Source organism: Dama dama, chromosome 29 (genome assembly GCF_033118175.1).
Source record: "Dama dama isolate Ldn47 chromosome 29, ASM3311817v1, whole genome shotgun sequence".
Lineage (NCBI taxonomy): Eukaryota > Metazoa > Chordata > Mammalia > Artiodactyla > Cervidae > Dama > Dama dama.
The window spans coordinates 51,836,778-51,862,163 of NC_083709.1; the positions used below are offsets into that span (position 1 = coordinate 51,836,778).

General features: G+C 40.5%; 1 protein-coding gene across 4 annotated transcripts in view; it reads right to left on the reverse strand.

Moving 5' to 3' along the window:
- DOCK8 (dedicator of cytokinesis 8) overlaps positions 1-21,207 on the reverse strand; it is a 223,141-nt gene extending 201,934 nt beyond the window's left edge. The window contains exon 1 of one of the 4 annotated variants that reach the window (XR_009691133.1): positions 21,054-21,207. Coding sequence is in view for 1 of the 4 variants with exons in the window: in XM_061132657.1 (XP_060988640.1) it covers positions 21,054-21,106 (53 nt within the window). In the remaining 3 variants the exon portion in view is untranslated. Of the gene's footprint in view, positions 1-20,058; positions 20,074-21,053 lie in introns of those variants that run through there. The other 3 variants (XM_061132657.1, XM_061132660.1, XM_061132659.1) reach the window with 3 other exon arrangements.
- Positions 21,208-25,386: the final 4,179 nt, after the last annotated feature.

Sequence of the window (25,386 nt, forward strand, 5' to 3'; positions counted from 1 at the left end):
ATCATAGTTAAGTTGCTATCATTTTTTATAGGCATGGGTCTCAAATTTGTTCTGGAACCAGGCATTCATCCATTTGAGTGGATTTAGTATGGTAAGCATTTATTTAAAAAAATAAAACAAGGACTTCACTAGTGGTCCAGTGGCTGGGACTCTGTGCTCCCAGTGCAGGGGCCGGGGTTTGATCCCTGGTCAGGGAGCTGGATCCCACATGCCAAGGCTGAAGGATCCCACATGCTGTAACTAAAAGAATCTGCATGGTCCAATGAAGATCAAAGATTCTGAGTGCCAAACTAAGACCCGTAGCAGCCAAATAAATAAATAAATATTTTTAAAGTGAAGTTAACTCTGAAAGGGATTATAGAAATCATCTATCACAACTCTGTCCTGAAGAAACTGAGAACCAAAAAGATGAAATGTATGAGTCTTCTAAGGCCCAGTGGAGTGTGCAGCCCCTCAAGACAGCTCTCTTCTGGCAAAATAAAACCTGAATTACCAGGACTACTTGGTATGAAGACTAAGGCTATCCTCCTCTGTGGAGGAGGAGCAGTTGCTATTTAAGTTTGCTCAGAAAACAAAACAATTTTAAAAAATGTACCTACCCTTTCCTTTAATATGGAATCAATAATGTGCTTATTTCCTAATCTCAAAAGAGAATTCAATTATTTACATCAAATCACTTTCCCTTTTCTAAAAGAGAAGAGGAAAGAGAAATGAACATTTATCAAATACCTGTGTTGGAGAAGACTCTTGAGAGTCCTTGGACTGCAAGGAGATCAAACCAGTCAATCCTAAAGGAAATCAATCCTGAATATTCATTAGCAGGACTGATGCTGAAGCTGAAGCTCCAATACTTTGGCCACCGGATGCAAAGAGCTGACTCTGCATCAGGTTACTATGCACTATGTCCCTGGCACATAGTAACTGCTCAAAAAATACTTGTCACATGAATGGATAGATGAATGAATAAATTAGTTACTTGTGAATCACTAAGGAGATATACAAAAAAGATCTTCTATACAAACTATACAAAAAAGATCATGACCCAGATAACCACAATAGTGTGATCACTCACCCAGAGCCAGACATCCTGGAATGTGAAGTGAGCCTAATGATGCATCACTATGAACAAAGCTAGTGGAGATGATAGAATTCCAGTTGAGCTATTTCAAATCCTAAAAGATGATGCTGTTAAAGTGCTGTACTAAATATGCCAGAAAATTTGGAAAACTCAGTAGTGGCCACAGGACAAAAAAAAAGTCAGTTTTCATTCCATCCCAAAGAAGGGCAATGCCAAAGAATGTTCAAACTACTGCACAATTACACTCATCTCACACGCCAGCAAAGTAATACTCAAAATTCTCCAAGCCAGGCTTCAAGAGTACGTGAACCATGAACTTCCAGATATTCAAGCTGGTTTTAGAAAAGGCAGAGGAACCAGAGATCAAATTGCCAACATCTGCTGGATCATTGAAAAAGCAAGAGACTTCCAGAAAAACATCTATTTCTGCTTTATTGACTATGCCAAAGCCTTTGACTGTGTGGGTTACAACAAACTCTGGAAAATTCTTAAAGAGATGGAAATAACAGACCACATTACCTGCCTCCTGAGAAATCTGTATGCAGGGCAACAAGCAACAGTTAGAACTGGACATGGAGCAACAGATCGGTTACAAACTGGGAAAGGAGTACCTCAAGGCTGTATATTGTCACCCTGCTTGTTTAATTTATATGCAGAGTACCTCATGCGAAATGCCTGGCTGGATGGAGCACAAGCTGGAATCAAGACTGCCAGGAAAAATACCAGTAACTTCAGATATGCAGGTGACACCACCCTTATGGCAGAAAGAACTAAAGAGTCTCTTGATGAAAGTGAAAGAGGAGAGTGAAAAAACTTAAAACTTAAAGTTGGCTTAAAAAAACTTAAAGTTGGCTTAAAACTCATCATTCAGAAAACTAAGATCATGGCATCTGGTCCCATCACTTCATGGCAAATAGATGGGGAAACAATGGAAACAGTGAGCGATTTAATTTTGGGGGCTCCAAAATCTCTGCAGATGGTGACTGCAGTCATCCAAGACGCTTGCTCCTTGGAAGAAAATCTATGACCAACCTAGACAGCACATTAAAAAGAAGAGACATTACTTTACCAACAAAGGTCTGTCTAGTCAAAGCTCTGGTTTTCCCAGTAGTCATGTAGGGATGTGAGAGTTGGACTATAAAGAAAGTTGAGCACTGAAGAATTGATGCTTTTGAACTGTGGTGTTGGAGAAGACTCTTGAGAGTCCCTTGGACAGCAAGGAGATCCAACCAGTCCATCCTAAAGGAGATCAGTCCCGGGTGTTCATTGAAAGGACTGATGTTGAAGCTGAAACTCCAATACTTTGGCCACCTGATGCGAAGAGCTGACTCATTTGAAAAGACCCTGATGCTGGGAAAGATTGAAGGCGGGAGGAGAAGGGGACAACAGAGGATGACATAGTTGGATGGCATCACTGACTCAATAGATATAAGTTTGAGTAAGCTCCAGGAGTTGGTGATGGACAGTGAAGCCTGGTGTGCTGCAGTCCATGGGGTTGAAAAGAGTCAGTCACGGCTGAGCAACTGAACTGAACTGAACTGAAGGACATAAAATAGAAAATTAAATATCAGGTAAATATAAATAATACATAACTGGCAATAAGAAAGAATTTGTATGTAACAAATTAATAGTTTTTCTAGGTGACCTTACATTTCTGTATAATTTTTACTCTTCAATAAAATACACATTTCACTGACTTAAAAGGGATACTTTATTGATTCCTGGTTATAGCTGGAACTGTTGGTAAATTTACGAAGACAGCCTTTAATAGGACCAAGATTATGCAGAAAAACATTTATTTTTAAAAACTAAGGCCACAAGGAAACGTAATGAATTAACAGTATTTGTCCAAATCAAATTTACCTTTAGTTTCACTGACTGAACCATAATAATGGTTTCAGTTCAGTCTTCTGAGGTTAATTTTAATTTTTTATGTCATTTATAAAAGACTGACCTTACCTGTTTATACTTATTTGAAATCATCTTTCAATAACTTTCCCCAAGAATTAAGGCAAAGTTCAGGGATGTCATCTTTTTCAAATATTTTTAAACTTCTTTTTAAAGACAGATGTCACGCAAAACCTCCAAGAAGGACAACAGTATAAAGGAAGTATTTATGTATTTCTCTCTCTCTCTGTGTCTCTCTTTCCAAATGGAGTTTTATATATACAAATGAATATGTTTGAGTCTGGGATTCCATCTCTAGCAATTATCCTAAGGGATCATTAAAAATGTAAGTAAATTTAAGTGCATAAATGTACTTAGTGAAGTGCTATTTCTAGTGGTGAATAACTGGAAATAAGTATAGATCAAAAGAGAATTCGTTAAATTATGAACTAGGCTCACAATAGAATGTTTTGCATTCATTCAGAAGTGTACTGTAAAAATACTCAGTGATATGAAAAATTGCTTATTATATAGTTTTAAATAAAAAGCAGTATATAAGCATGCTTCTAATTTTATAGAAAATATGCATGTATGTGTATATGTATAAAAACTATATAGATAAAGCTATTAAAAGTGATTACAGGTTAAAAAACTAGAAATAATTTTCATTAAAAATTTTTTTGCTTATGTGAACTGCTTTTCCTGTAATTCACATATATAGCTTTTGTAATAAAAAGCCATTTTTCATTTTAGAAAAGGATAGGAAACACGTTTATGGGTCACCAATCTCTAACTATAATTGCTGTTCTTCAGGATGAATCACTTCTTCTGAATGGTTCTACTTTTTCAACATTTACTTTTTTTTCCATCTCACATATAAACATTGCTGGTGATCACATGACCTGCATTACCTAAGTGACTCTAACAAATTCCCTCTGTAATCTTAACATAACTGCCAACATTTTCTATAAAAGTTCTTTTGGGAAAAAGTACATATATATGCATGAATGCTTAGGGGCACTAGCTTTGCAAATGAGTTTAAGCCTTTCCTTACATTGTTGTGCCTGTTTTTAACATTTCTCCATCTCTCATCTCCAGGGTATTTTACTTTGTCCATATTTGCTTTTAGTTTTCTTTTCTAAGACCCTATGTGACCGAGTGTGAGACTGAGTGTCAGGTCTGTGACATATGTCACCTCATTGACTAATCACAGAAACATAGCACTTATTCCCATTTTACAGATATTTCATTAATAAGTGTGCAATGGTCTTTAATTTATGGAGCAGTTTTAGAGATATAACTTTTTTGACCCTACTGATACTGGTATTATTAATATTTCTATCTTACAGATGAGAAAACTAAGACTCGGGGAAGTTAAAGAACTTTTGGAAGATGCTCCTGCTAAGAATCAGTAGAGTTGGGACAGGAATCAGACTTGTTTGCCTCCTCAAATCCCTACTTCAAGGTTTAACCTGTTTTCTCTCTGCAGTGCGAGCCCTGTAGGTTGTTATCATTAGTAGTACACTGTTAGCATGAATAAGGAAGACTGATTTCACAGATTACTAAAACGTTAAAAGGCAAATAAACAAGAGAACTCAACCAACTCAAAGGGAAGCAGTCACAAAAAATAAGGTGACTCAGTTTCTCATCAAAGTTAAGTTCTCCTGTCACAGAGGGGAGGCTGGACTATGGTATCGCTACTCCTCAGTGGGAGTGCAATGTTTTATAACGCCTCTTTCTCTAACATCCAAAACATCTTGTCTCCTCTCAATGAAATATTCATTCTAACCATGTCACTCAAAAGCTTTAAAAAATATCTTCATCTTGTGGTTTTTCCTAAAATGTTTTAAAGCTGATTGTTCTCAGGAAAGAAAACAAAAACAACAGGCTGAGCAACTTGACTCCTTATCAATCTTCAGAGTTTCCAAAATGTGTTCAGTTGCATATGACATTTCTGGTGGCCTTGACTGCAATTAGATTTTAATTTTGTATTTTAACTATCAGCTACCTGCCTCACAGGATAATTGTACCTTGCATTCCTATTGCCTTCTTCTGGAACTTCAGGCGTTTCGGCATATGCTTTTGGAGTTTGCCTCCCTTACAACTTCCACATCCATACTGCTGTGACTGTGGCCACAGGGCTCTTATCTATCCACAGTGCACAGCAAACAAGCCTAGACATATGTTTCTTGACACTTTGGTAATGGCTTCTCCTTTGTGACTGGGACCCTGTGGCAGAGATGTCCAGCTGACCCCCAAAGAGCATGTCTCCTTTGACAGTGAAGATCTGTTGCTGTTAAGTGGCTGCCAGACGAGAACTATATTCCTCTCCGCACATCAGTGGACTTGTAAGTAGTCCTCATCAATGGGATGTAAGAGGAAGTAATATGGAGTTGAGGTATGAAAAAACTGGAGGCACAATCTTTCACTCTTTCTTCTTCCTGGCCAACAGCTGATGACACCAGAAAAATCTGAAAGTCCCAAGATGACAAAGCCATAAGGTGGAAACAGCCTGGGCCCTGAGTCATTGCTTGGAAGAGAGCCACCTGACCTGTATCAGATGATGACATGAACATGAAGTAAGATTCTGCTGGGTTAATCCACTGATATCTTAGGGTTACTTGTTACAACAGCCAATTTAATACTAGACCTGTAAGCCTGGATATCCCTCCTCATTAGGTTAGGGAATTAGATGAGCTTGAACCTGCTACAAGTATTAATGGGGTGGAGGCTGCATGTTACCACAATGGAAAGCCTGCCACTAATATGTACCCACAGCAATTGTTGGGAGCAATGGCAGAGACCATTAAGTTGCCCATCAATAGACATTATCCCCTTCCTTCTAACTCAACCCTAGTTTTGTTGGAGGTGGCAATGTGCTAGATTAGTAAAAACTTACATTTGCCAAACTCACTTGTAAGCAGAAGCAACACAGATATGATCGAGGAGGTATATAGCAAATGTCATTGTATGAGTTTCTGTGAAAGTTTCTGAAAAAAGAACAGTTAGCTGATATGTCTCATTGGCCTTTCCCCACTTCCTGTCTTCAATGTTCTTTCAATGTGGATAGTTTCAAGAGCCGTATTCTGGCCATGAGAATGAGAGTCACACATTAAAGATGATGGAACAAAAAAAAAACACAAGGAATCTGTGTCTCCAATGGTATCTTGGGCTATCACACCAAGCCTAGACTGCCAACCACTGGAATTCTCCTTATTCAACAAAAATAAATGAACCCCTCATTTATTTAAGCCACTGTTTAGTGGGTTGTCTATTTGTTGTAGCAGCTAAAAAGCAATCCTAACTTATACAAGAGCGAACCTCCTAAAACAGGCCATAGCACATACCATCCTGACAGGCTGATATCTCTGCCTCTTTGCCCCATCCTTTTCTTCTACTCCCTTTAATTCTTTCCAGCCCAGAACTTACACAGGACCAGAGCAATCACTGAATTTCTAAGCCCATTTGGTATCTCTTGAGGATAAAGAGCTCATTGGCCATTTTCCCCATCATTTAATTTAGCCTCAAATCCTATTCCTTTGAATGCCACATAGCAATTTTCAAGCACCTTTTTTTCCCTGATATCCTCACACTGCTGCTTCATCTCTGGACCACAGAGATCTGCAATCTGGGCTCCATCAGTGTAATTATGGGATTTAAGAGAAACCCAAGAAGTTATTAAGTTTATTCACCTGCCTCCAGGCAAGGCTGTGGTTAGTTCTTCCAGACATACAGTTGTCTTTCACGGACCAAAAAAGTCTCTCACAAAGCATGACTCATTGTTAACTTTGAAGGAGTCAGTTTAATCTTTTCTCAGCTTCTCTGCCAGTGAAATGGGTATCATGATCTGAACAGAGAATGACAAGACCTTCAGCTTAAATATGTGAGGTTTGAAATGGGGTATGATCACCTTCTTTGTTGGGTATTGTAATAGATTAAAGTGGAAATATATTTTGCAGCTCCTCCCATCAAGAGACTGAGTCTGTTTCCCTGTTCCTTGAAGGTGGGCTGCCTTCTGACTTGCTTTGACCAAGGAATGTGGTGTTTAAGTGTTGTTGTATGCATGCTAGAATAAGCTTCAAGGAGTCTTGCAGCTTCCACCTTCATCCTCTTAGAATGTTCCCTTCACTATGTAAGGAATGTGGAGCAGACTACTGAAGAAAAAGAGGCCCATGCAGAGGGGACAGCCAGCACCGCCGCGTCGCAAGGCTCTGGACTTGTGAGTAAGGCCATCTTAGATGCTCCAGCTTCAGTCCTGCCATCAGGGAACTGCAGCCACATGAGTGACCACAGCAGGACCAAAAGAACTGCCCCCACTGAGCCCAACCCAAATGGCAAACCCACAGAATCATGAGAAATACTAAACTGCTATTGTTTTAAGTGACTAAACTCTGGGGTACTCTATTAGTTTCCTAGGGCAGCCATAACAAATTGTCATAAGCCTGGTGGCCTAAAAACAACAGAAAATTTATTCTCACACTGTTCTGGGGGCCAGAGGTCCAAAATCAATGTGTGAGCAGGACCTGCTCCCTCTGAAGGCTCAAGGGAAGAATTCTTCCTTGCCTCTTCTAGCTTCTGGTGGTTGCTGGCAGACCATGGTGTTCCTTGGCTTGTGGTGGCATAACTCCAATATCCCTGTGGCTCTGTGGCTCTTCTCATAAGGACCCCAGTGATTGGATTTAGGGTTTATCCTAATCCAGTGTGACCTCATCTTAACTTGATTACATCTACAGTGACCTTATTTCCAAAATAAGATGATGATAAGGTTCACAGATACCAAGACTTAGGAATCTTTTGCGGGGACACAATTTCAACCCACGACACGTGGTTTGCTAAACATCAAATGTAACTAAATATTGGTACTCTTTCCTACAATGTTTTTATACTTCAGACACATGAAGATAAATATAAAGAAAATAAAATAGAAAGGATTAACATGTTCTTAAAGATAATACATTGGAGAAGGCAATGGCAACCCACTCCAGTACTCTTGCCTGGAAAATCCCATGGACAGAGGAACCTGGAAGGTTGCAGTCCATGGGGTCACTAGGAGTCGGACATGACTGAGCGGCTTCACTTTCACTTTTCACCTTCATGTGTTGGAGAAGGAAATGGTAACCCACTCCAATATTCTTGCCTGGAGAACCCCAGGGACAGAGGAGCCTGGTGGGCCGCCGTCTATGGGGTCGCATAGAGTCAGACATGACTGAAGCAACTTAGCAGCAGCAGCAGCAAAGATAATACATATCAATGACAGTGAGTTTACAAAGCTCCCAGGAAGAAAATATCTAAGTAGACTATTTTAACTGCTGTTAGTGTCAAGCAAAGTTTATGATATATTAGACAGTATTGGATAAGTATCTTTATCCACATATAAAACTTATTTTATGGGGTGGAAAAACATGTGCTTTCCCCCTAAGATCAAAGAGTCCTCTGTTAGCACAGTGTGCAATATTTCTGAGTGTTACTGCTGCCCCACTTCTCCCCTGCCTGATCCAAACTTTTGGAAGGAGTGGTCTCCACCAGCTTCCTCCATTTCCTCTGCATTGACTCCCTCCCTAACCTGTGAAGTTTGACTTCCTTCCCCACAACTACACTAAAACTGCTGTCTCAGAGGTTCACACTGACCACCGTCATGGCAAATTTGATGGCTTTCTTTGTCCTCCTAATTTGGCATCTGACCTGTTTAACTGCCTCATTAGCTCCCTTTTCTAATACCAACCCAGACTGCCACATCTTGGCCAAATCCTTCCTCCTCTCTGTGCAGCTCTTCCCTTACACTAACTTGCAGTGATTCCTCTTCCCACTCTACTTTCCTACCTAGAAAATGTGTCCATTCTCCATTCTCATCCTCACCTCACTGATGACTTTCTAAACAATAGTTTCCATCCTGACCTATCATTCAAGCCTTAAGCTTCAATCTTAAAGTCACTCGTTAGAAATTTTCTATATCTTATGCTCATCTGTATTAGTTAGGGTAGGTTTGGTTTTGCTGTGATAACAAATAATCCAAATCTCTTAGAGGCTTATAAAAACAAGGACTTTCAGAGAGCCACTGTGGCTCTGCTGTTTCTACTCCAGGACATGGTAAAGAATCCGCCTGCCAATGAAGGAAACTTAAGAGACCTGGGTTCAAGCCCTGGGTCAGGAAGATCCCCTGGAGTAGGAAATGGCAACCCACTCCAGTATTATGGCCTGGAATACTGCATGGACAGAGGAGCTTGGAGGGATATAGACCCTGGAGGAGCAAAAAGTTGGACATGACTGAGCACACACACACCTATACCTACCAGGACACAACCTGAGAGATCAGCCTCTGTCTAGATCATTGCTGGTTGTACAGAATAGGAAGAGATGTTATAACAAAGGGCTGGCCACCTCTGAAAGCTCATCTCAAAGTGACCACATCAAATTCTATAAGGTAGAAAGGAAAATCCTTTGACAGCGAGAGAGAGTAAATACATTGAAATCTACTATAGCCTGTTAAACAAAAACTCTACAAGAGAAGTACAAAGTCATCCTCCTAACACTAACTGAAATTTCTAATTTTCATAATTTCTCATTGGCATCATCTGTATCCAATTTTCCTAACATATAAATCTTGGTGTTGTTACCTCTTTTATAAAATTTACCTTTCCCAATTACAAAAACACTCTTTGAAGAAAACTTGTAAAATACATACATACACACACACACACACACACACGTCACATACAAGGAAACAAAAATCATTAATAATCCTAACACCCAGGTATTCAACACTTATCACAAGTTAGCACATGTCCTGTTCATATCCCTATCACATGTATCAATCTGTTTAATCTCTGTAGGGAGATATACACATTTTACCATAAAAATGGTATCACATTACACATTTAGCTTTGTGACTATCAAAAAATTTATCAAGATAACTCTAATGTCTTCTTCCTCACAACCACCACCCCCATTACTTTAAAATAGCATCTACATGGCAATGACTTGCAAATTTAAATATCCGGCGTTGACCTTTTCCCTGAACCTCAGATTCCTGAATAAAACTACCTAGTAGGTAATTTCAGTTGAATTTGTAATATCAATCTTAGACTTGGTATGTCCCCAACTAAACTCATGATTCAGCCTGAAAGCTTGTTCCTCATCCAGTCTTTTTACCTGTTACAGGCATCAATATCCACACATAATGCCCCTCAGGGACACCTTGATTCATTTTTTTTCTCTCACTGTCCTTCATGCCACATCTAATACATCAATTCAATCTCCAAAATACATCCCAGAGCTTACGGCTTCTCTCCCTCTATTTTCAGCTCCCCAGTCCTGCCACCATCCCCTTTCCCCGGGCCCTGTACTACCTCCTACCTGCTCTCCACTTCTCCATGGGGAGCCAAAGTGACCTTCTAAACACAGAGGTCAATCACAACGTGCCTCTGTTCCCAAAATCCTCTCATCGCACTTGGAATAACATTTAAACATCTTCCTTGGCTCCTAAGGGCTTTTTACGATTTTGTTTCTGCCTACTTTTCTCTTCATTTCTCCCCTCCGCCCCCACCCACCACTCACTTATCCATGCACACTGGATCTCTTTTCTCCCAACACATCAGCCCTACTTTTGCCCTGAGTGTGGCATTTGCTAACTCCCCTGCCTAGTCCAGGCCAGCAGGTCATCTCCTCAGGGATGCCTTCCTTGACCATTCTAAGGTACCCATACACCGGACATGGCCCTTTTACATTCTCTGCATAGCACCTGTTTTATCTGATATTTCTTGGTTTATTTGTTTATTATCTTCCCATTGTAAAATGACTTCTTTCAGACAAGAACCTTGTCAGCTTATTCACTACTCTATCCTCACCTCTTAGAACACACACCTGCCAGTTATAGTGTCAAGTACAATCAATATTCATGAAATGAGCAAATGAATATTTAGTTGTTTGTCCAGTCCAGCTGATCGCCCTTGAATTATCTATAGACACAGACCCCTTTCTTTCCATGCTCATTCCCCCAGCCTAATCCCAGACATCACCTCCCATCAGAATGACTGTGGCTGCCTCCTCTTCCCTCTCATGGAGCCCCTCTCACCCCTTCTTCTCACTCTACCAGTTTCAGCTGTCAGTCCTTTCCCTGTCCTTCAGGGCCTGGCTAACCTCTTACCTCCTAACCCTCAAGGACTGCTACTCCTTCCTTCCTTTCTGAGTTTTGTCAACATTCCATTCCTGCCCTTAACCCTTACCTGGCCACACAATCAAGCTCCATCTCCAGTTTTCACTTATGTTAAACTGCTCATTCCAGCTGAATTATGAAGGCAAAAACTTGTCGGGTTGGGGGTTTGAGGGGATTTGTCTCTCATAATGCCTAACAAAAAGTTCATATGAACCGAATGAAATTACTGGGTACGCAATAAGATACAAGCAAACTGGAATCATAAACACACTATTATATATAAAATACTACTAATAACTGACTGTATAACACAGGGAGCTCTACTCAATACTCTGTTTATGAGAGTATATGAGAATACTCAATATTGTATGGGAAAATAATCTAAACAAGAGTGGATATATGTATGTGTATAACTGATTCTTCTGTTGTACAGCAGAAACTAACAACATTGTAAATCAACTATACTCCAGTAAAAATTAATTTTAAAAAATAGGCAAGTTGAAAAAAAAAAATAGGCAAGTTGAAGACCCCTTCTAAAGGGATGCTATGAGAACAGGTATCAAAGAGTGAAATACCAAAAAAAAAAAAAAAAAAAGAAATACCAGTAGGTAAAGCAAACCAGACAGAAGGTCAACAGGAAGAGAACAGATGGCCAGCATTGCCTTGAAACAACATATATGTTAAGTAGCAGGATAAAGTGCACTTTTAGTGGACTTTGAACCTGAGGCTGTTCTCCTAGCATGAGGGAAAGAGGATGGTCATTCTGGTGTACATTATTGCATGAGGACTAGCACTCCTTGGGCAACTCTAATTTGCCTCCCTGACAACCAGGGCCTCAGGGTGGTAACTTCTTGGTGAGACTCCAACTTCTGCTGAGTGTTCAGAGTACACAGCACAGAACTGACCGTAGAGAACAGAAACAGTGCCCTCCCAGAAGGAGTCTGCTCCGTCCTGAGAACTGCCCCTGTGAAACCACAAGGCAAAGCAGAGACTTGGAGAAAAGCCTTTCTACTCCACGGACATTCTCAGTTGGTCTAAGTTGAGGTATGGGACCGTAGAGAAGCTACATCTCCCTGATCAAATGGGAGAATCCAGCCCAACCATTCTATTTTACCAAGGCCCAACTGGGTTGGGAAGATCCCCTAGAGAAGAGAAAGGCTACCCACTCCAGTATTCTGGCCTGGAGAATTCCATGGACTGCATGTATCGTCCATGGGGTCACAAACAGTCAGAGACGACTGAGCAACTTTCAGTCACAAGTAGCCCCATAAACATTTTTGAGGAAATACCATACCTTCTTGCTAATCTTCATACCTTCCCTAACCAACTGTCCAGGCAATGAGAAGATTTCTTTATTCTGTGCTTTTAAAACCATGTAATTAAAAAGAAATATGTTGTCACCTCCATTGCTTATTTGAGGTCAAATGCAAATCATAGGTACATTCATCTGATAGAGGAAAAAAAGGTTTTTGAAAAATTTCCTGGTCATTGCAGGAAATGAGTAATGTGACTGTAATGTAAGAGGTGATTGAAAAACATTACCAGAATGTATACATCTAAATAACTATTGTTCTTTATAAATTCACACAAAAAGTGCCATGTGATTTATTCAGATAGAGCTGTTTTCCTGAAATCACTTTTGGAAGTCCTCTTCGCAATAGCTTTCAAAGCCGCTTGAAGAGGAATCTAAAAATAAGGTTCCATTTAACTCAGTCGAATATTATTTAATTTAACAGGCTTGCTTAAATGCTCATGATTGTGGCTCATTCCAGAAACCACATACTATATTGTTTATCGACAAACACCAACACACGCACACACTAAATGTACAACTTGGTGATAATCCTGGCCTCTGAAGAAGGGAGAACAGAATTGGAGAATAGAATAACAGAGGACTTCAAATTTATCTGTAATGTTCTAGTTTCTCGTTTAAAAATATCTAAAACAAAAAGAACCAAATGTTAACGTTTGTTAACTCTGGTCAGTGGGCCCTTAGGTACTTGCTATATTATCATCTATATTGTCTTTATTTTTGAAACATTTCAAACAAGAAAAAAATAGATTCTCTGTCAAAGGGAAAAGATTTTATACCACTGAGTTTATTTTTTAAAATAAATATGCTCCATTCTCTGAGCAGAATCCTAAAAGGATTTTCAAAAATGTTTTGGAGAATGCTAGTATCATTAGAATAAGTGGCACATCCCTAAAGAGGACCACTTTGAAGGCACAACACCCAGATGAAGGGTTAGGAGGCAAGGGACAGCTCCATCTTTTTCCGATCCATAGTGAGTTAATGTTTTGTCTTTTGCCAGCAATATTATGACTTGCTTGCCTTTGTATTACCAGGGCCCAATATAGCGCTTGGAACATAGTGACCCTCAATAGCTGGAGTGAATAAATGAATGAATGAACTGTCAAACTAACCAACCTAGGATTTACAAGCCTACTAACTTATCTGTGCATCAGAAAGTCAAGAGATAGGAGGAAGAAGACGGGGGTGATTATTTACAGTTCTGCATTTCTCAATCTACTTCCCGTTTAGCCTAATCTTCTGCTATTTTTACATTTGGCTTCTCACAGGGAAGAACAGTTAAAATTATCTGTTGTATAATGAGAATGATAGGAGAACTCCTGAAGCCTTCTGAGGTTTCTGAGCAGAGTGATACTAACATGTTGTGTAAGCCCCAAATCCAATCCCAGAGAAACAGGAAACTCCCAAAGCACGAAAGAAGCCCGCGTCTCTATACTGTGATCCAAGGGACATTATCCAATTGAGCTATGTCAGGGGCTTCCCTTGTGGATCAGCTGGTAAAGAATCTGCCTGCAATTACGGGAGACCTGGATTCGATCCCTGGGTTGGGAAGATCCCCTGGAGAAGGGAAAGGTTACCCATTCCAATATATTTGTGAGGAACACAGATCTTGATTTTCTATTTGTTACTTCATTTAAGATCACTAGTTTAGGTAAAGGATGGGTAGACTGAATTAGATTGTCAAGCAAAGTAAAAGTAAATGAAAGTGTGGCCAGCTAGAGTCTCAAAAAGAAGCAAGAAAGAACTAAGTTGCTAGAACACTCTACCTTTATAATTAATCCACCTATTTTCTGTTCAAAAAGAATATCTCACAGAAGTGAGAAAGACAGAGATTAAAGCCATCGATAGTTATACATAAGGCGAAGGAAAAGGAGAAATGCACAACTATTTTAATCCCTAAGGAATGACTTCAGAGATCATACAGGGATCTTGGAGAGAAACTGAATAGGAAAAGGTAAGACATATTAAGGAGAAAGAGTCAAGATTTCTAACAAAGATTTAAAGGAATGATAAAACCAGGCAGGGGTGTGAATGTGAGGAAATGAGAACTCGTAGGGCAAGTGGCAGGAGTGTAAAGAGGTACAATTGAACTGGGAAACAACGCAGCCATGTGTATCAAAAGTCTGAAAAATATTTCTTTCCTTTGAGCAAGGAATCCCACTTCTAGAAATCTGAAGGAAGTATTTGCACTAACACACAAATATGTATGCATAAAGCTATTCATCAAGCTATGTACATTATTGTAAAAACTTGGAAACCATCTTAAAACCCAATCATAGAGAATTAAATAAACCATTGCATACCTCATCAACACAATTTTACACAGCCTATGTAAATTATAATGTAGCCCTACATGGATGAACACGGAGAGTTGTTCATATTTAAATTTAAAAATACAGCATAAAACAGGATGTGCAGTATGATCTTATTTTTGTAAAAATGGAAAGATGCATTGACACATCCAAATATTAACAGCTGTAACTAAAATAAATTTTTGCTTGTTGTACTTTCTTACTTTTAATGATGAACACAGATTAAAGAATAGAACAAAGATAAAACACTCGTTCTACCATTGCCATTTCTGCTTTTCTAATCCTGCCTTTGATATGAACACAGTGGGACATGATATAATGATCTTATACCCTAGGCCAACTTTACCAATTTATTTGATTTCACCGCACCCTGCAGTGAAGATGCCTTCCTATATATTTTCAGAGATATCATTCTGTTTTTATTCTATGTACCCCAAATAGCAAACTATAGTGCAAACTCTAGAAGCACAGGAACCACACATAACCAGTATATAAACTCTTGTATTTTCCTGGAGCCTAGAGACCCTTTGTAGCTACTGACTGGTAGCAAATTAGACTGAATAATTGTGGAAACAGGGATCTACATTCCTGTTGCTTTAGCCACTTATTATTGACCAAAACAAGAATAAGCACCTGGTGTTCACCATTGAAAACAACTAAGCACTGTTTTATCTTAGCATTCTCCAGCAAGAACTCTGCGTATTGTTACATCCCGGCCTGTTAGGAGGAGGGAAGGTTGAGGTGTTTTTAACATCATCTCATTCCATCTCTAGCTCTGTGTGGAAAGTAGAAATGGGACACCTGGTTCCCTGAGCTCTCCCTCTCTTCCTAGGTAACCAGATGATGTAATTATACTTTCTTTTCCATGCTGAAGTAATCATTGGCTCTATACATACATGTGAATTGTCAGAGCTCAAAAAAATCTAATTGAAAAGTTCACCCTGGCAGAAGGTTCTTTCAATGGTACTAGATACCTAAAGTTCACGTGGGGCTTTTCCAAGATTCTGAAAAAAAAAAAAAAAAAAAAAAAACGACAACGATTCTGAATGTGAAAGACCAAAATTCTAAGTGTAATTGCCTGAAGCCTCTTCTCATGGTCTTCAGTCTAGAACACATCAGACAAATGCAGTAATTCCTGAAAGCATCCATACCCTGCTATGCCATCACTAGTAAAAGAATAGCACTATTCGACTGCAAACATGCATTTAGACATAGGAATACATGTATTTTAATGCTTGCATCATTTTTACGGACAAAATCAGCAAACACTTCTCAGGAACAATGTAATATCTTCTTCTTGTTCTGGTCTTTATGCCAAAAGTTACTGAGATTGTTCTTTTTTCATGTAAGTATAGTTGATTTACAATATCATATTAGTTTCAGGTGTATAGCATAGTGATTCGGTTTTATATATATATATATATATATATATATTCTTTTTCAGATTCTTTTCCATTGTAGGTTATTACAAAATATTGAGTATAGTTCCTTGCGCTATATGGTAGGTCCTTGTTGGTTATCTATTTTATATATAGTAGTATATATATGTTAATCCCAACCTCCTAATTTAGCCCTCCTCCCTTTCCCTTTTGATAACCATAAATTTGTTTTCCATGTCTGTGGGTCTGTTTCGTACATAAATTCATTTGTATCTTTTTTTAGGATTGTTAGAATTATCTTTTATTAGGATTGTTCTTGAAAGCAATATGTCTTTTTGGATGCTTGGTTTTATCTTCCATAAAATCACTCTCTAATGATGCTTATCATACATCACATATTGTTCCTTTTCTATAATGATGAAATAAAATTATACAAAGTCCAGACAATAATAGGCACATAGAAAGTAGTCAATAAATATTACTAGTTTTATTATTATTTTAAAATAAAATTGAGATGACAGCATGGCAGATGGGGTTGAGAGGAGAGGATTCTGCAGCAAGGCTGTCTGCATCTGAATCCCAGCTCTGCTCTTAGCTGTTTGTGACTTCGAACAGTTTTCATTACTCCTTTGTACCCAGTTTCTCCATTTGTAAAATGGAGACAGTAATTGTTCTTACCTCACAGGGGTGAATGAGTTATGACATGTAGAGACTGCCATACAGTAACCATTATATAAGCATAAGCCATTATTATTTATCCTTTTCAACTGAATGTCCAAAGGATCATTAATGTTTTTTCTGCATTCTGCACTTCTTTTCTCTTTACCCAAGGTCCTTTACTTTAATATTTGATCTAGTTCTGTATCTATTCTGTGTTTGAAAGAATCTAAGATTTTGTTTAATGAATTTTCAGAAGAGTAATAATAATTTTTATAATACATAAAGCCCTAAATGCTACTAAGAAAAAAAGGGTAATTGATGAGACTTGGCACGCATACAAGGACTGTATCACGACACTGAATGCAGAAGTGCCTGAAATCCCCAATGCAAACATTATTATGAACTGCCTAATTCAAATCTAGTCTTTCCTTTGTGCACAGGAAGTCAGGGACAATTAAATTGAAATGAAGGCAAATATCTAACACTTATAAGAAACTGAATCTAAGCTCAGAAAAATTCAGTGGTGGATCTTTACTCTTGTATCTCCCTAAACTGTGGGTTCTAGAGAAATGTTTGACTGTTATAAGTCACACAATCACATCATACAATTATACTTGGTGCTCAAAAGAAAACAAAAAATGGCCTATGATGATTTCTAACACATGGAAATCTAGGCTTCATAAGAATATGAGAGAGGGCTTCCCTGGTGGCTCAGTGGTAAAGAATCCTCTCACCAATGCAGGAGACAGGAGTTCGATCCCTGTTCCAGGAAGATTCCATATGCCATGGAGCAATTAAGCCCATGCGCCACAATTATTGAGCCCGGGGTCTAGAGCCTGAGAGCCACAACTACTGAGCCTGTGTGCCCCAGCTATTGAAGCCAAGGCGCCCTAGAGCCCCGTGCTCCAACACAACAAGAGAAGCCATCACAATGAGAAGCTGGAGCACCACAGCTGAGGAGTAGCCCCTGCTCGCTGCCACAACTAGAGAAAAGTCTGTGCAGTAATGAAGACCCAGCACAGCCAAAAATAAATATTAATTAATTTTGGAAAAAAAAAAAATGAAAGAAAGAGTCCGGGCAATCACGGAGGAACAGGCACTAGCGGGCATTCCGAGGTTCCTCCTTTGCTTTGGCCCTGTCCCTAGACTGAGCAATGCTGCTTGCAGGAAGTTACAGAATTTGGGAACAGTGGGGATTATTCCTTTCCTACTGTGAGGTAGTGTGCTCACTCTTTTTTGAGGCTGGTGTGGGCAGAACAAGCTCTTTACAAGTAAAAATTTTAATATATCAGATTTGAATATTTCCTTGATAGGAAACATTGATTTTACCCCCACAAACATTTTTTAATGGCAGTTTCTATCATTCGGGGTAGAGAGGTGAAAAAATATGAACCCATGCTGAATGTACTGATGGCCATATTTCAACACTGCCTTACTTTCGTAAGTTGATCTATTTTAAAAAATAGTACATAGGCATGCAAGAGAAAATATTTTCTTTTTCAACTTCAAAATTGCAGAACATCACATTGTTGGTTTATTTACATATTAAACACTGATCAGAACAATTTGCTATGCTGCTACTGAAATGACGTCTTTTTAAAAATCAATTCCTTGTTTGCTTTTAAAGGAAATTCTTAAAATTTCAAAATGGCACATGACCAGTTAAGAATACTTTGGAGCACTTTGTAATGCTAGCTCTGCTTCTGCTGTCTGCATGGCCTTGAACAAATTACATGGCCTTGTGCAACTACATCTCCAAGCTTCATCTTCCTATTTTATACAAGACTTCAGGTGAGTCTCATAGGGTTTTTATAAGAATCTAATGATATAATATAATATATAATATAATAATGATACAATCCGTTAAGCACATAACACAGTGTATGGGACATAGTAAATGAACAATAAGAGGTACATTTTAATATTATGTTAATAATACTAGGTATGCTGTATTAATCCACAGCATCGAACATTAATTTCTGCCAAGCTCCTTAGCATAACTCTCTACCCAAATTACAAAATGCTTCCAAAGGGAAAAAGCTGAACCCCCGCAAACAGGAATATCCAATCCTTATTCTTGCCTGAGTATTAGGGAGCCTCTGATATTTTATTTAATTTGAGTGGGGCTCTTCTTGCACAGATCCATCACACATGCTGTTTCACAAGGCATGTCTGGCATTCTCAGCACAGAGATGGGAGCCATTTGAGAGAAAACATCCACCCCAAGGCAACTCCACCCTGCCTCTGGCATCATCACACCTAGCCCAAAGGGATCTCTGCACAGGAAGTTCTCCAGCTTCAGCTTTCCTTCCTAACTTTCTTTCTTTCTTTTTTTTTTTTTGTTCTTTTTTATTTTTTTCCCAATTATTTTTATTAGTTGGAGGCTAATTACTTTACAGTATTGTAGTGGTTTCTGCCATACATTGACATGAATCAGCCATGGATTTACATGTGTTCCCCATCCTAAACCCCCCTCCCACCTCCCTCCCCATCCCATCCCTCTAACTTTCTTTCTTAAGATCTTAAAGATGGTGGCAATGGAGATGATGATGACAATGATAAAACTGATAGTAATGTGGATGAGGACAGCCAACATTTATTTAACATTGATTCTGAGCCAGGCACTACAAGCACTTTGTATATATTTATTTCACTTAATCCTCTCAACAGTCACACAAGGTAGGTAGTAGGAGTGTCCCCATTCCACAGACACAAACTCAAAGTGGAGAGAAGTTAAATATTAATAGCATGTCCAGTCTGAAACAGAGCCAGCTGGCAAGCAGATCTGATTCCAGCCAGAGCCTTTACCCTTAACCCTCGGACGACACCAACCCCTCTGCCACTTTAGAGACTGCCTGCAGAGATCAGCGCGGGTCCTACAGCTCTCCAGGAACTCCACCCCTCTGACAGCAACCTTTCTGTCAGAGTGACACCACCTGACCTTAAATTCACAGAGCCAGAACGGGAGCAGCCATAGCAAGTGGTACATCCATCAGGAACTTCAGTTTGATCCCCCTCAGCCCCTAAACGAATTGCCCCTCCTGCATGGCAAGAGGCATGAAAACCTAATGGAGAAAACCTGGCCACAAGGAAATCCCTGATATACTTCGTGACCTGTGACTACCTTTAATACAACATTAAGACACAGTACACAATACTAATTAAACTAGCTTAAAGATGAAGAAATAGTAAGGTAAAAGAAATGGTTTGCTCACAGCTACACAACAGGTGGAAATAAAAGCCCAATAAAGCTCAACAAGCCCTCTGCAAGTCCTTACCGCCTTATTATTCCCAGCTTCTAATTCCTGGTCGTTCAAACCTCTTCAAAGTCTAGCAGCGCAAAAATGGACTGTGGAACCAGCCTCTCACAGGCTCGGCTCAAAGACTGACCAATCCTAGACCGGTGAGGGCCGTAAAATAATAAGTTGACCCTTCAGGATGAATTTCATATTATCTTTTAACCAGTCTAGATTTTTCAGGGCACGACAAAAATGTCTTTAAACACTTGTCAGCAGTTTTCAGTGGAAGGGGAAAAACTGCAGTTAAAGTACCTCTGGTGAGAACTTTGAGCACTAAATATGCTTACATTTAGTTTGTGCAATTTTTATTATGAATTGGATGGTGGGTTAGATCTATGTCCTTACGTCTTTACTGGAGCGCTAGAAATGTAAAAATGTCAGCCACAGGCCATTCCTTTCTTGTTTATTTAAATGGAGAATTTTTTAAAAATCACTTTTTCCACTTCATGGCTCCTTTGGACCAGAGAATAAAAATAGCGATGTCGGTAGGAGCCAAACTTTTTTTTCTGGAAAAGTAAAACGAGAGGGGAAAGAGCCCTCCTCAGAATAACCCAAGTCTTGAAGCAGCTGCCTGTGCAAAACTCGCCTCATTTTACCCATTTCTCTCGCCCCTTCTCAGGGCAGCCTCAAAGGGAGGCGGCGGGCCAGCACTGCGAACCCCGCGCCCTTCCCACTACCCTGCCCGGCCACCTGTCAACCCGGAGGGCGCGGGCGAGGCGGGGTTGGGGAGGTGGCTCCGGGAAGAGACGCTGGAGACCGAGGACTACCAGGAGGACTGAGCTCAGCTTTCGGGCCACTGCGCTCAGCGGCCCCACTGCAGCCGCCTGGGGGCTCCGGGCCCCACCGGGTCTCGGGGGCGCCGCCGGCTGACTCCCAGGGACCCCGCGGGTGTCGTCCTCAACCCCACCCCCACACCTCGGAGCAGCCGGGGCGCCACGCTCCATCGCCCGCCGCCCTGCGGCAGCGAGTCTCACCTGTTGATCTTGAGCGCGAAGGCGCGGCGCTCTGCGCTCGGCAGCGTGGCCATGGCGCGCCGGCGGGTCGTAGGCCTCTAGGGTCGCGGGATGCGCACAGCGGGGCCCCGGCGCTCCGCAGAGCCGCTGCAGCGCATGCCGCGCTGGACGCGAGCCTCATCTGTCAGCCGCGGCTGGAAACTTCCGTATTTCCACCTTCAGCGCTGAAATCACCCTGGGGGAGGGCCCAACCTCAGAGCTGCGGCGGCCAGCCGGGCCACACGGCACCCGGCCTGGGACGCAGGGAGCGGCGCGCGAGGAGGGTGTGGGCCCACCGCGGAGCTGCCCTCCGGATGCTCGCACCACCGGCGCGCTCTTCCCCGGGGCCCAGACCTCAGGCAGAAAGAAGCGCAGGCGGATGACCCGGCGACCACTGAGCGAGGCCGGAAACTCCATCTGCCCGGAGCTGTGAGGCTTGCCAGGGCCTGTGGGCAAGAGCTGGGAACCCGCGCCTTCCGCCCCGCAAAATTGGCGAGGTCGGGAAACCAACCCTGGAATTCTTTGCTCTAGGCCTTATTAAGTATCCACACCATGCCCGGGGGAAAGGAACTTAAAAGAAAAAAAAAAGTTGGTAGAAACTTCGAGATACATACCAACTTTTGCAAACGATATATCCGTCATCCTTATTGGGGTGACTTAAATAAATGTAATAATCCATGCAAGGAATAAACAATTTTTTAAAAAACTGGAGGTAAGTGCTTTTCTCTGGGGGAACGGTGCACAGCGCTTTCCTGTGGTTCAAGAGTATGCTGCAGCCCTGTTTATTTCTGCTGCATACTGAGAAGTGTACTAATCAACCCCAAACTCAAGAAAGAAGTCAGAAAGTCCCAGTGCTTACTGGAGTGGAAAAGTCCATGCTACCGACTTGCCCTAAGTTTTACTCTACTAGAGCACCCCCTATGGAATCCCTCTGTTTGCCAGCTGATGCTTAAAAAAGTCCGAAACCGAGATATGTTCGGTTCAGAACTGCTCTACTGTCCAGTGTGGTAGCCACTAGCCATATGTGGCTATGGACCATTTACAATCGCGGTTATTCTGAATTGGGATGTGCTGAGTGTGTAAAATACATACCGAATTCTGAAGACAGTGCAGAAAAAATAATGCAGACCATCCTGTCACTGATTTTTACATTGATCACATGGTGAAATGATACTTAGCATATATTAGGTAAATATTATCAAATTTCATTTGTTTTTCCTTCTTGAGAATGTGGCTCTCATTAAAGAAAATTTAAAATTGCACATGTAGCTCACATTATATCCCTATTTGATAGTGCTGGTCCAATAGTCCCTAGTTTGCTACCTAATATTAAAATGCCTGGGAACTGAATTCTATATCTTGCCTACCACCTTTCTTTCTCTGGTTTCAGCTTCTCAGGTAGTATAATAATTCTTCAGAGCTGTTATATCACTCTCCTATCCCCTTCAAACATCAATGCCTATAAGAACTGTATAAGACAATAAGTCTAACATTACATAGACTATGAAATGAGATAGTCTTGCCCTTTCCAAAGGGAAAGAAGGGTTTTGAAATGTGGAGTTTCTGACTTTCAAAATTCTCCCAGGTATGTTTACCGCACTGGAATTTATAAGCAAAGATTTACATAGAAAAATACTAAGAGAACAATTCAAGTACCTCTTCAAACTGGGAAGAAATAAATGATTTGTATAAAATTGTTTTACACTGGAATCGTCAGTCCACTGTGTACTAAGTCAGCCTTTCAGATGGATTTCTCTGTTTCTGTGTGTTGGTGACATATAGAGCAAAATATATTGATGTGCACACAAAGATAAAGTATAGTAGAAGTATCTCAGATTTTCAGAATTTGCAATCAAGGAAACCTTTTGTGTGTGGAGAGGGAGAGATCTTAAAATCGCCCATCTCATGTCAGCTCACGCTACATTCAACTTATTGACCTTGGCGTTTGGTACATAATTGTGAAAGTAAGGTCAGCAAGATTATCCTCCAACTTATCAACTCCCTGGTTAGAAATGTTGGCTAGAAATGACTCCAAATTTAATAGCCTTCTAGTAATTCACCATGAATGTGTCATCCACTAAATTAGGCAAATGCCTATTTTTACATTTTATCTCCTTTTGGTTATAGGCACAAATTGATGGCAAAATTGAAAAATAGGGTAGTACCTTGCTTCCATTTCTCACTCTTGGCGATTTCCCTCTAGGGCTTCTCTCCTACTTGCTACTCTGTTGAAAACCAACCTACTCTGGAAGGCCTCCTTCTTTCCACACTGTATGGCCTCTCTTGACCTTCCTCTTTCTCTGCATCTTTGTGTCCTTTGGTTTTGTTTCTCATCTTTATAAAATCCCTCCCTTCTATGACAGACTTCTCAAAGTCTGACTCCTCAAATTCTCCTGTAGTTTTCCCCATATCTTCTTCTTCCCTCTCCAGAAAGCCAATGTCTTTCTTTACATTGCATCTTACTTATTTCTTACAACAAATAATTAAATAACACTTATCTTGTACCAGAGCCTGTTTCAAACTTTTTACAAATATTAATTAACTGATAAAAACCCTTAATTAATAACATTATCTCACTTTGTGAAAGGAGAAACCGAGGCTAAGAGAGGTTAAGTGACTGGCCCAAGACCACAGACTATTACAGGGCATTTCCAGCCCTAAAGGGTTGCCTGTCTCCCAGATTTTTCCACTCAAATATCTCCAAACTCCACAGATACAAGATGGAAACTCTCCATCTCCTCTGCTCAATTGTACAAGTTTGCTATCCCTCCATAATCACTCATTTCTGTTGGGGGCACTATTTTCCACTTGCTACTTAAAAGACTTGGCATCATTTAATGGAGGGTAAAGCATGGATTCTGGGTTTTGGCTTCAGGTTTTCACTAACAATGTGATCAAGTCACACCCTGAGCAAGTCATACCCTGTTTGGATCACAGAGTTCTTGGTCATAGAATGACCCCATCTCCTCACTTCTTTACAATGTGTTAGCTCTAACTTACTCTACTGCTCAGATCTAATCGGCTAACAACGCCTGTCATTTATTCTATATAAACTTTACTGCTTTATAAATATCATTGTTCTCACTGCTTCCATTCTGACTCAGCCTTATAACATCTGGATAACAAAAAGAAGATTTTAAATGGTCCCCTGCCTCTATCTTCTCCTTATACCAATCCAACTGACTGTACTGCTGTATTAATTTTATTAAAATACTGTTTCATCATATTTCTTCCTTTCTCAATTAACTTTGGTGGCCTCCCATAGCCTCTATGACCAAGTGTGACCTTCTTCAACTGACTTATAGTGGTTTCTCCACTTCATGTAACTAATGCTATCCCTTGCCTCTGCTGTTTATTCCCTAAATTGTGTTTAACTCTTTTGCGAGCCTACGGATTGTAGCCTGCCAGGCTCCTCTTCCATGGGACTTCCTAGACAAGAATACTGAAGTAAGTTGCCATTTCCTTCTCCAGGGGATCTTCCCAACCCAGAAATCAAACCCAAGTCTCCCACTTGGCAGGAAGATTCTTTACCATTGAGCCACTAGGAGCCCCAACTCTATCTCTTACCTCTCCGTTGAAGCAAGGAAGATCTTCAACTAAAGAAATCAGTGTTCTTACTGCCTGTGACCCCCTTTACTTATGTCATTATTCTTGCCATCCTCACCAGACATCACATCCAGTCTCTTTGCATTCTTTAAAGTTTGAGTTAAGTTGTCAATGTCCGCCTCTACCTAAAGAAGTATCTCATTCAGTCTGATAGCACCCTTTGTTTAGTTGAATATGTCATTACCAGTAAATTACCAGGTCATTCCACAGCCTGTGTGTGTGTGTGTGTGAAGTCGCTCAGTTGTGTCCAACTCTTTGCCACCCCATGGACTGTAGCCTACCAGGCTCCTCCTCCATGGGATTCTCCAGGCAAGAATACTGGAGTGGGTTGCCATTTCCTTCTCCAGGGTATCTTCCCGACTCAGGGATCGAACCTGGGTCTCCTGCACTGCAGGCAGGCGCTTTAACCTGTGAGCCACCAGGGAATGCAAAGTTCACAGGTCTATACAGAAAAGGGTGACATTTGTACATTTCATTCTGTATCACCCAAGTCATTCAAGACCTCCATTAGCTTTCACTCAAAAGACCTCCATTAGCTTTCACTCAAATATCACCTTCGATGACCATCTACTTAACACTGCAATGCCTTTTCCCTAGCTCTTTTTCCAACTTCCATTTTCCTCCATAGCACTTGTTACTATCTGACATACTGCATTTTTTATTTATTTGCAACTTTATTATCTCTTATGCTTCTAGAATATAATTTCCA